Genomic DNA, 12,139 nt, shown 5'->3' with positions numbered 1-12,139 from the left:
ACCTTTTGCTGTCCCAGTATCCCGGGGGTCCAGTTCCCAAATCCTATTCAAACCCTTCCATGGAATTCTGGCTTGGATTTGGTGATTGGAATGCAGTAAGGCACCAAATGGGAAATGGTGCCCAATGATGTTTGGTGACCTCGAGAGTGGGGAATTCTTCGTCGTTGTGCCAAAGTTCTTTGCAATTCTTTTCTAGGGTTTTTACAGGAACCCTGCAAAGGAGGGATTGGCTCAGTCTCGCCCAAGGACCCAACCGGTCCTGTGAACATGAGTTACCATTGAAATCATAAGGCCTGTTTAAGCGGTTAACACAAGCCCGAGTAGAATAGCAAAACCATTGGATGTGGTAGAGGACAGTCTTACCCTGGCACCCTGGCACGAAAATGATAGTAAGGTTGGCCCCAGGTAGGCCTCAGTGAGGAGCTTGCTGTACAACTGAGGGGGCCACCCCTGAAAAGGCACTTGTGGCAGAACACAGATGGGGCAAAAGGATGGCCGCATAGATCCTCCAGCTGGGAAACTGCAAGGCAAGGAAAAACTGAGCTGGAGGGGGAAAGGGTGCCACATCCCCGGAGTAAGCCAAGGGCAGCAGTCCAAGAATGCAGGATCATCTTGCCCCTGTGAATGCATTCTAGATGGTATGCATGCCCACGGGCAGAAGATTAATGGTTGCCAAGCTCCTTTCCACCAAGCCAATCTCTGCCGTTACCCAGTGCTTGTTCGTGTTGGATTGCCATGGAACTAGTTGCCCATTGCCATAGGTTCCAACTGCATGGGGTCTTGAGCTGGTTCCCTGAACACAGGGAGCAGAAGAGGCGTTCAGCCTCTTGCATCCAAGCCAGTCTTGAAAGCTCAGCACCTGTAGACCACGTGAGGCAAGGGGTACTCCCTGGAGCTCGTCAAAGCTTCTGGGTCAGGCTGGCTAGCTGCTCCACACAACCAGATCTGTTTTTGCGGTGCACGGGCTGCTTCTCCCTTGTCCCACCTCTGGGTTGGCCTCCACCTGCCCTCAGCTGCACAGCGGCCAGACCCTCCCAGTAGTCACAGCAGTTTTTGTATGAAGCAGTCGCTTCCTTTCAGCCTGTGAATGATATGTGCACGTGATTCACATGTTGAGACTCCGTGGTGCCATTGCCACAGCTGGCCCACCGTGACTCCCTCAAGCATGGCCAATTTCCACTTTAACAGCCATTAGCCTGGCCCACCAAGACGTTTCCCTTTTTCTGGTGACATCCCCAAAGCCTTCATCTCCCCAGGCACTGGAGCTAAATCCTAGTGAAGGCCCAGAATTGTTGGCCAAGCACCATCACACACTGCCACAGCAACATCTGTTCCCTCCTATCCGAGGCAAGATGCTCAGCGACACGAGCAGCTAGGCCGACCCCGAAAGGATGTGCTTGTATGTTCAGCCTGGCATTGCCCAGCTGGAGGATTTGGTTCAGTGCACAGCCAGGGGTGTTTTGGGGTTGCTGGGTGCTCTTCCGGGAGCTTCTGAGACCTCGCATTCCTTTCTCCATCCGACCATGCTGCTTTGCTCTCCGGTTTTGCAATCAGCTAAGCTCTCACACATTGTGGTACTGCCACAGGGGAATGTTTCTCTGTCAAGGACGGCACATTTTTTCTGGGATCACATCCCCCACGGGCTTCTCTCTGTCCATCTGGTTCCTAAGACTGCAAAATAATACCAATTTAAAAAAAACATTTGAACCTTTGTGTAAATAGGAACCCTCCCATGTCGGGAGGCTGAGGGAAAGAATTCCACAAACAAGAGGCCTTAGCATCCCCAGATTGTGTGCTTTTGTTGGGCAACCAATGGAGCCCAAAGGTTGCGGCAGAGACAAACCAAGCATTCCTGTTCCGAATTCAGCATGGCCCAGGGGGGATGTCAGAAGTGGTACAAATAACTGGGGAGGTTCTCCCCATTCCTGGCAGACCCTTTGAGCTTGCAATGCCCCACAGCCTGGGCGAGCTGCTATTCTGCAACAACTCAGCTACGCCTGGTCTGAATTCCCAGTGTGGCTTCCCAGCCTCACACTGGGGCAGGGAGCATCGGAGGCAGAAGTGAGAAAGCCCCTGTTCTCTTTTTCAGGAAAGGACACACAGGCTGTAGGAGATGAACTCGCTGCAGCCTTTGCATTCAGGGTGACTTTCACATACGCACTTTCCTTTTCCCCAGAATGCCCCAGTAAAAGGAGTATTCTGGAGAGCAGCCTCCAACCAATCAGAAGCTGCACAATCTGGTCATTTCCTCCCTCATAAAATCATGCTCCTCATCCCAAAATTAGGCAAAATATCCCCCTTTCCAGTGCTGCAACCTGTGTCCAGAAGAGGTGTTGGTTTGATCGGACCCTTGTCGTCGTTGTTGTGTTGTGACCTCAAGCGATGTCCAACTTATGGTGACCCTCTGAATGAAGGCCCTCCAGGATGGAGAACATTTGAGAAGGTAGAGCATGAGGCCAGATTTGTTATTACGTAGCTTGAAGGTTTGGTCAGAATGTCAAGATAGGTTCAGTTGGGCGGGAAGGTCCACACTGATTCAACCTTCCTGGGCTTCTTTGTGCGTCTCAGCCTGATGCTCAGCACATGTGTGCAGGTTCGATCAGCATCCTTCAACGCCTGAGGAATGCTTTGGTGGGAGCCCTCCCCACATGACCCCAGAATGCATGTCCCTAGCAGATGCATGCCTAGTCCTCAGTTATCTTTGGGCCACCACTCTGGCAGCCTCATAGCTCGTCTTCTCAGTTTGTTTGCTATTTCTGTGGAAAATCAGAACATTCTGAGGTTTAATTTTTGTTTTCCTCTCTTGTGCTCAGTCTTCACATTCTGTCTCCCCGTTGTTTGGAATTCTGTGTTGCTCATGTTCCCTGTGATCTCCCGAGGGTCTATGGCCCTTTGACTGCCTCCTTGTTGTGGGGCTCAGCTCTCCCAGCAGATGGGAATGCTGTTTTGCCTCCTCCCATGCAGCGAAAGAGGCAAGGTGGATGCGTGCTTGTTTTCCCAAGCCTTTGCAAAGCAGGCAAAGCACGATCCAGCCACTTGGCCATAAGCCTTGCTCTAGAACCCGGTCTTGGGAGAAGTGCTCCTGTGAGTGGCAAGGTGTCACGTGCGGCCATCCCTGTTGGGAAATCAGAGGCCCTTGCCTGTGTAGGTGCTTCTGAGTGGAGCCTCCATAGCCACTCCCCTCCTCCTAGGCTCTGTCCACCAACACCAGGGCAGACGTCAAACATGGTTGCAGCCAAACTTGTTTGAGAGGGAGGAAGTCGAAGTCATGCTGCTGATACTCCCTGAACTGTGGGGTTGGGTTGCCTGTCGTGTCGTGTGAAGCCAGCCTCTCTTGTCTCTTCTGGCCGGCAGTGGTTCTTCACTTCTTGGCATGTTTCTTTGTTTGGGAGCCACCGACTCGCTACCAGAATGTGGGTTTCTCTGGAGCTGCCAGAGAGTGGAGAGAGGCCATCCGCATGCGACATGTGTGCTTTGCTACTGAGCTGTGGGCCACTCCGAACTTCCCGGATCATGGAGATAATTGGGCAACCCTTGGTCGCATGGAGCCGACTTCATACCTTAGAGCCCAGTATACCTTTGGACAGAAGCCAACAAATTCACATTGGCGTATGCCTGGAATCTGAATTCCACAGAGGCCTCTGAACTTTGCTTGGCATCCGCTTCCCATAATAAGCTACCTGTGACTGGTGTTGAGTCGGACCCATTCCTGGGTTCTGATACAGAATCCTCTCTTTCCCTTCCGAACCACCAGAGACAAGGTTATTTTCTGGTTGCTCTGTCTGATTAGTGAGCAATGCGGCTCAGATTACATGGCACGTTGTCCTTGGGGTCAGGATGATGACAGGGATGAGGTAGATTCTCCACATCCCACTGTCCTCCTGTTTTCCCTCCAGAGATTTCAGTGCAATGAAAAGGAAGGGAGCATTGGAATACAGAATGGGAAACTCCATCATTTTAATAAGGCTAGTGCAGAAAAGTCATATAGTTAGGGCAGGCGGGTGCCGTTGGGAAAAGTGATACATTCTGACTAGATCATGCAATTTATGGGACCTGAAGACCCTCTGTAGACTGCAGGGGCTTGAATACTGTTCCTGGAGGTTGCCATAATTAAACTGGTGGGAATTGTCTTCCGAGCAAAGGAAGAAGAGGTGCAAGAATGGGATGCATGTCAGGAGCCTTTCCTACTTTACTGTCAAAACCAGAAGACGTGAAAGCAATATTTCTCACTGGGGGCAGCTGCCACATTGTGTGGGATGAGTGACCTTGGACCAAGGAAAGGTTTGCTGTTGCAGTTAGGGCACGTCTAAATTAGCCCATCTTTCTCCAAAGCTGCATGTGTTGGACTACAGTCCCCATAAACCTCCCCAGTCAGCTATGGTAGCTGGGGGACTATGGGAGTTGTAGAACAAGACACTTGGTGGGTTAAGACTTCTCTCTGTGTGTTTACAGCCATGTAGATTAGAAAGTTGTTAGTGCTGATATTTATTTAACCCATCTTCAACCAGAAATCCCTCCATAGCAGCTTACATATATTCATATAAAAACAATCCCTGCTTGCAGGGTTAATTAATTTATTTATGTAAAACATGTTTACCCCATCTTTATCCAAAATGGGTCTCAAGACGACTCACAAATTTTAAATTTAAAGCTTCAAAGAAAAGAGTTGCTTGTTTTGGGGAACTTCTGTGAGATTCCATGATTAGTGCTTCTTTTTCTAGCATTTCCTAAGCTAACCCTGTTTTAAGGCTGCTGTCCTGCTTTGTAGGGCTGGACAAGATATGAGATGCATGTAACCTGCTCTGCTCCCCAGGCAAGCTAACATCCCAGGAAATTGAAACAACTTTCCCTGTAGGATTTCTTTCCCTTTCCTAAGCATCCAGCTGCCCTCTTCTGCTCTTAGAAATGGTTATATAGCACCATGACCAGGTTCTCACAAAACCAGTCTCCCACAACCAATCAAACTTCTCTATGTGACACTGCCAGGATGCCAAATCAGAGCAAGGGCAGGACACACACCCTCACTCCAAATAGGCTTTGGGCGATCAGCCAACTCAGCTTTCCTTAGCCGACCAAGCTACAAAGCAATTATCTTTGGAAGGCCCACCTGGGAGTGAACAGCCGTGCAAAGGGGGTGCTTCCATTTGGGCACCCACTCCTGCCTGAGCTCCTTGATTACTGCTTTTCTTTCTCTTCTGCTAAGTGTAAGATACTTGTCGGCTGGAGCCGGGGGGTCAGACTAGATGGCCCGGGAGACCCCCCCTTCTGACTCGCTCTGTTTCTATGTTTCTGTGTCTGCTCCCATCACCTCCTTCCCTTGAATCTCTCTTGCCAAAGGGGTCTTGCACTTTTGAACAGCTTTCAGCTTTGTCTTCTGGCACTTCCTGTGCTAACAATGTGAAAGCCAGTTAGGCTGAGATGTTTGACTAATGGAGGCAGTGTTAGCATTGAATATTTCTTTGTGGGCATCTTCACCCCAAGGCTAACTGCAACTGCTCGCCAGAGGCTTGTCAAACGTTTGCCTTGAAACAACACTGATCCTAGCAGCTGTCGCAGCCTCTGCAGGAGCAGGTCTGAAAGATTTGTCTGGGGCAGTTCCCCCAGAATGGGGCAAATGGGACAGAGAGGCAGTGTGGTGCAATGGTTAAGAGCGCAGGACTGGGACTCAGATGATCTGGGTTCGAGTCCCCACTCAGCCACGGAGCCAACTGGGTGACTTTGGGCCAGTCACAGACTCTCAGCCCAACCTACCTCACAGGGTTGTTGTTGTGGGGAGAAGATGGAGGAGGAGAATGATGTCAGCTGCCTTGAGCCCTTTGTAGGAAAAAGGCAGGATATCAATCAATCAATGATGCTACCGAGCATGTAGCCACAAGCATCGGCATCCCTGTGGGATCTTGCCAGGCGGAATTCTGTCCGCCTTGAACTCACCCAATGTCACCTTATGGGTTGTTTCACCCTCTTGCAAACCTGGCTACTGAGAGCTCCAAAAAGATGTGTCTCCAAAGGCTAGGCCTGCTTAAGGTATCCCTCATTCCACCATCTACAAGAACCCAGAGATTCCAATTGGAGGGTAAGAACATTGCGACTTCACCGGCTTGCCATTCTCTGCAGCCTTTCTGCTCAGGTTCTAGTGAAGAAGTTGAAAGGGAAAATGTAGATTCACTGAAATTCTGCATATCATCCCCCACCCCTTCCAGAGCAAAAGGATAGCTGGAATAAGGAGCCTTAGGGCTAATGTGGTGGGATCCACATTATAAATAAATAAATAAGTGGCCAGATTTTCTCATCTCCACCCCCAGCCACATTCACACCTATTCACAGCTTCTCCTCCTCCCAGCCTGCAGCTGCAGTGCCATTTCTCTCCAAATGGGCTTCTTCCATGGGACCCCCAGGCTAGGAGGAGTCAGTGCATCAATAGCAGGATGCCATGTCATTCACAGCCAGTTCTATTGGCCTACAGACAAGCAGAAGCTGGGGAAATCATACCATGTAAGCCAATCAGCTGCCATTGGCTACTGATGTCCTAAAGGCAGATCTTTTGCCATGAGAAGCCTGCAGGTTTCCCCACTCATAGCCACTCTTTAATCAACCCTTCTCATCAGGCTTCCAACTCATCTCCTCCTCCGATGTTCAGAAGCAGTGGTGCTGCCTCTGACCCAATGGCAAGATCTTCTATCTCTTTGCTCTGCTCTTCGAAACAGCCCCCTTTGCTTCCCCACCACGTTTTTCAGGGAGGTGGGTTGTTTTCCTGACAGAGCCCTATATACCCTCTTAATGCTCACCCCGATCCCCGGTCACCACAGAGGGTCTGTTAATGAGCCTGTTTCAGCTGCAGCAACATCAACTCAAAGAATGAAGCCCTACAGGAGACTCCATTCCTAGTGCTTCACCACCACAAGAAGAAGCATTTCTGTGCTGATTTGCTGTTCCTTAATTATGCCAAATCACAGAGTTGCCATCAAAAAGAGGAAATGCATTCTTGTGGCTTTGGTGGATACATTGTTTTATATTTTTATAAATACATGCTTTAAATTGCAGTAGCCTCTGGGGATTTTTTTTTTTCTACAGATATCCAAAAAGGATTCAGTGAATTGTCTCGTGGCTGGGGTAGCACATAGAGATCCTGGATGCAGGCCATTAAGAGCTTGCACAGTTCACACACAAACACTTCTTGAACTGAAGTAGGGCTGAACCCAAAACCCTCCGGTTTTTGTGGTCTCATCGGCAGATGGAGAGTTTCAAGAGATGAATTTATCTCAGGGAGGATAAACCTGAGACTGAGCTCAGCTATTCGCAGGTGCCTTCCTTTCCCCTATATTTTTTTTCTTGCTATTTCTTTAGATAATCTTTCAGCAGCCAGACATCAGAGGGGAAACAAGCACTCTGCACATAGCATCACTATGGTACATGGGCTGGGAAGATGACAAACCTCTCAGCTTACGGTTGGCGGTAGAAAGAAAAGACAATCTCTCTTCACTGATGTTGGAAATCAGCCCCTTTCTTCCTAAATTGCACACTCAGGGGTGGGAAATTTTGCAGCCCAAGTTTCATGGAAATTCTCTTTATGTAGGGAAGAGAGACTTAGATGTAGCTGACCCTGCCAGAATAATCAAGCTGGAAATGATGCTATGTTTTTGGTCGAACCATAGTCAAAAGCATTATGCCCACAGCTCCTTGCTCCACAATCTATGAAATGCCCGGTTGCTCTTGCTCCGAGATGTGCATTTAGTGCTTTATCTCCTCATAATGTCTCTTTACACTCCGATAAGCACCGAAGCCAATCAGGTTCGTGTCTGCACCATCCCTTTCCGGCGTATGCCTTTCACTTCTCTCTCTGCATCTCTGTGTGAAGCACACACCTTGTGGGCATCTCCGAAGAGCGTTTCCTTGTATTCCACCCTTTCCAGCATCACTGTTGCCTCTCACAGCAAGATGCAAGCTGACAGTTTGAAAAAGCAACCTCAGGCGAGACGCAGAGTTCTTGTAATGCTGCTTCAATGCTCCTTCGATTCGGATCATTGCCTGCAGCCATGTTTCTCCTGCTGGGTCAGTTGACTGTAGCCATGAAGAAGCTGCTTCTGGCACATGAGAATATCCCAAGTTGTCATACTGAAGTCTGTTGAAATAGCAGTGGGGAAATGGAGAGGGAATGCATCTGGATGCCCCAGCCTGGTTGTCCTATGTTTGTCTCATTCCGTGGTCAAAAACAGAGAGACACACGGGCAACATGTTTCTGTGTGCATCAAGGTGTTTAAACTCAAGTGTAGCTCCTGCCACACACAGGGAGACAACTGGGACCAGTCTTTGAGCTTCAGCAGCTTCTGAACATGGCTGCTCCCCAGTTCTCTTCCAGAGGCTTCAGGCTGCCTTGGGGTTGGGGGGCGGGCATCCGTCTTCTGCCAGTGGATGCCCTGTTGCCAGATAGTTTGGACCTCCAAGACAGCAGCTGCTCAGACCCAGATGGGCTCCTGCCCTTGGTCAAAGCCAGGCCTTGGTCCTTGCTTTGCCTTGCCTGGCTCTGAAAGGATGGAGGTGGAACGTGCGTGGAGTGGAAAGGGGTTGGGTGAAGGTTTGGCCAGGGAATTACCGGGGCCACATCTTCCACCGAGTGTGGCCAAGACATGTTCTGGGCCTCAGTCACTTTGTGCTTTTCTCCCTCATTGCAACTGCACTGTGAATTTAAGAATGAAATGTGAGTTGGCCATGTGTGCAGTTGTCTGCAAGAGAGAAAAAAGTTTTCTGGAACTCCATTTTGGAGTGACTGAAGGTGCAGGCTATCGGTGGACTTCCTGGGTTCATCAGCAGGTACTTCTTTTGCAAAGCAGCCTAGAGGGGTCCAGCCGTTTATGTCCTTTGCCTCCACATTAATCCATTTAAAGGATACACTTACATTTTATCAGGTATGTTCCTTGCTATGGCCTCTTAGAATATTTTCATTGTAAGCGTCATCACTAGAGCATGCTACTCATTTGTGTGTTGCCTTGGGTCCTTCTTCTTGTCTTCTTGCTCAGCCTTTTGATGTGCCAAATGGTGGTGTCGTTTTTCTGGCCCAGCTACCCCAGTTTGCCCTTATGCTTCTCTTCCAGGTTCACCCTCTATGCTGTGGACACACGAGGAAGGCACTCCGAGATTAGCACAGTCACCTTGAGAACAGCCTGCCCCTTGGTGGATGACGGCAAGGCAGAGGGTAAACTCCTTGGAAACTGTTTTGTCATCCCATGCTGCTAAGAAGCATTGCACAGCTGGGCAAGTGGTTGCGCTTGTCTCGTCCTGCTTCTCAGCCATGTGGGTCAAAGGATGCCTGATCAAACCAGTCCAGCATAGGGCAGGGCAGGTTCTCTGAGGAGCTGTCCAGCACAGACCACGGCAAGAGTGTCTGGCCTGGGAAGTCGGCTGCAGGGGAGCAGGGATGGAGCACCAGGACCAGGGATGGTGGAGGCTGTTGGAGATGGCCAGAGACAAAGGTGAAGTCAGGAACAACCAAGGAGCAGACACCTAGTAAGACCTGCAGTTCCAGAAGTAAAGGCAGAATCAGGAAGGGGCAAAGGACAGATATTGGCAAGTTCTGGCTGGTCCAGAAGGGAGAGGTGAGGTCAAGAAGGGTCAGGTCTCAATGAAGCATTGCAGAATTAGAAGCAAAGGTGTGGTCCAGAAGCAAGCTGAGGTCAGCTACCAGGAAGAAAAAGCTTGGCGAGGTGAAGGGCAATACCAAGAAGGACTAAAGGGCTGGGCCAGGTCACGACAAAAGCAAAGGCAGGAGCAGGAGCTAGCAGGAGGCGAAGCGCCTTTGAGGAGAAGACTCTGAATCGGGACCTGGCAACCACCCTGGGAGCCCATGCTGTTGTGGCCAGGCTGAGCAGCTGTGGGAGGCCTTGGTCAGAGCCTTCCGCTCCTCACTGTGCTGCAGGGTTTCAAAGGCTCTCCTCCCTGCAAGGACCCCGTGTGTGCCCCTGATCCTGCAGACGCTCACAGCACGAACCATGCTTCCCGTCACCGGGGGAGCCGTTCCACGGCTTCAGCTCCCAACAAAGTGGTCCATTGCTCCAGCTCCAGTGATACTGCCCCAGCCCTTCCTGACTCCTCCTCATGGCCCTGATCCAGGGCATGCATGCTCCTCACAAATTGGGCTTGGGATCTCTGATATGCTGCCAGGTGCTCCTTGGGTCCGGTGTTTATCTTGTGTATGTACATTCATTTCATGCATTTGTCATGGCCTTGGGCTAGTACAATAAGTCTTTCTGAGTTGACTTGGGGGAAGGTGACGGGGCAGAACAGCCACTGTTCTCAGACTCAGGAGACCCTCATGAAGATGACGGTGGTGGCACACCCTTTCATGGAATCTCCCTCTTCCCATATCGCACACTCACGCCTCCTTCAGGCCAGCATCAGTTTCTCAGCTCTGCTCTTTGAGGCAAGCAATTGCCCTTGGCACGGGGAATCCACTACGAATGCCTGGAGGATCTGGGAAGGACAATATTAGGCCAGATGACTGGCTCATCTCGCCTTGTATTGCCTCATTTGCCTGCTGGTGGCTTTTCAGAGTCTGGGGTAGGAAAAAGTCGTTCCCAGCATTCTGTTTGGACTGAGAATTCCAGAGATTAAATCTGGGACTTTCGGTTGGGTTCTGCCACTGAGCCATGGTCCAAAGTCCCACTTCTGCTTCCGTTTCTGTCTACACATACGTTCAGCCTGCCGAGGATAGCGGGGCCTTCTGCCTTACCACCAGCTTGTTCAATACACATTTCAGCTCAAATCTGCTCCCCAGACTAGTGGACGTTGTCCACCTCTTTTCCTCTCTAATTCCAGAGATAGCTGATAAGATCTACAACCTGTACAACGGCTACACCAGCGGGAAGGAGCAGCAGACAGCCTACAACACCTTGATGGAGGTCTCGACTTCCATGCTTTTCCGAGTCCAGCATCACTACAACTCCCACTATGAGAAGTTTGGAGATTTCGTGTGGCGCAGTGAGGATGAGCTTGGCCCCAGGTAATGTTGGCAAGTCCGTAATTCTGTTCACTTCCTGATACCCATTGGCTCAATGGCAAACCTTCCCTACTCACCATCCCCACTCTGAAACATCAATGCTATGCCCCTCAGGATGAGCATCGTCTTAGATACTTCCTATGCACATTTGTTGGATACAATTAGAAGCCCCTTCTTCTCTTCCTCCACCTTATTATAACCCACACACCATTAGCAGTCCTTTAAAACCATTTACAACTTGTCTAGGCATTAATTCAAGGGAGCCCCTACTGGTTGTAATTTCTGTGATGGCTCATTAACCTCTCTTGTGTAAGCTACTCACTTTCACTCTCCCCGCACACCCACTTCCTTCCCTATTGGCACTAAACATAACTCGAGAATTAGAAGTGTCTTCCCCTCAGTGAAATTTCCAGAGCCAAAGTTCTAATTCAGGTTGATTTAGGATCAAACCATATTTCTTGGGAACTCGTTGTTATTATGTGTGTATTTCTATGCTTCAGATTGGGCATTTCACAGGATGATGTCATTGGATACTTTTCCAGGTTTCTCAAGTTCCACCTGTCCTATAAGTTCAAGTGGCCGACCTACCCAAAATAAACATAGGGGGTGCTATTAAAAAATTCAAAAATTCCTCCATTTAAAGGTCATATTTATACACAAATTCCATTCATGGAGTAATTAGGATTGACAAAAAATCTACCCATTTTGAAAAAACATAAAGAGGCAGTAACTTCGGATCAGTGGGGGTGATTTCGGCGGAGTGTTGCTTTTGGGGTGTCCTGCACCAGAGCAGGATTTTGGTTAAGGTTGGAAAAACGAGGTGTCTTGGCATGGTTTTGATGGTTGGAATGTGTTTAGCATGGGCAGAACTGATGAGCTGCACAGAAAAAGCTACTCAAAGAAGGATTTTTCAAAATGGCCCTCTTTTCTAAGGAACTGGAGCCCAATATTAGGGTTAGGAATCTGCACCAGGGTAGGGTTAGGGTTAGAAAAACGGTGTGTCCTGGCATAACTTTGATGGTTGGAACGTGTTTAGCATGGGGAGAAATGATGAGCTGCGCAGAAAAAGCTGCTCAAAGAAGTCTTATTCTAAATGGCCCTCTGTTCCAGGGAAATTTGGCCCTATATTAGGGTTAGGAGTCTGCACCA

At 49.5% G+C, this 12,139-nt stretch overlaps 1 protein-coding gene across 2 annotated transcripts in view; it reads left to right on the top strand.

Moving 5' to 3' along the window:
• The window catches only part of ASTN2 (astrotactin 2), a 301,533-nt gene that overhangs the window by 284,215 nt on the left and 5,179 nt on the right, over positions 1–12,139 (top strand). The window contains exons 11-12 of one of the 2 annotated variants that reach the window (XM_044439906.1): positions 9,090–9,190; positions 10,810–10,993. In XM_044439906.1, coding sequence (XP_044295841.1) covers positions 9,090–9,190; positions 10,810–10,993 — 285 coding nt within the window. Of the gene's footprint in view, positions 1–9,089; positions 9,191–10,809; positions 11,046–12,139 lie in introns of those variants that run through there. The other variant, XM_044439905.1, reaches the window with a different exon arrangement.

The sequence above is a fragment of the Varanus komodoensis genome, unplaced genomic scaffold, assembly GCF_004798865.1.
Source record: "Varanus komodoensis strain SLA01 unplaced genomic scaffold, ASM479886v1 scaffold36, whole genome shotgun sequence".
Taxonomy (NCBI): Eukaryota; Metazoa; Chordata; class Lepidosauria; order Squamata; family Varanidae; genus Varanus; species Varanus komodoensis.
The sequence above is the reverse complement of the archived record's forward strand: the minus strand, read 5'-3'. Positions and strand labels throughout refer to the sequence as shown.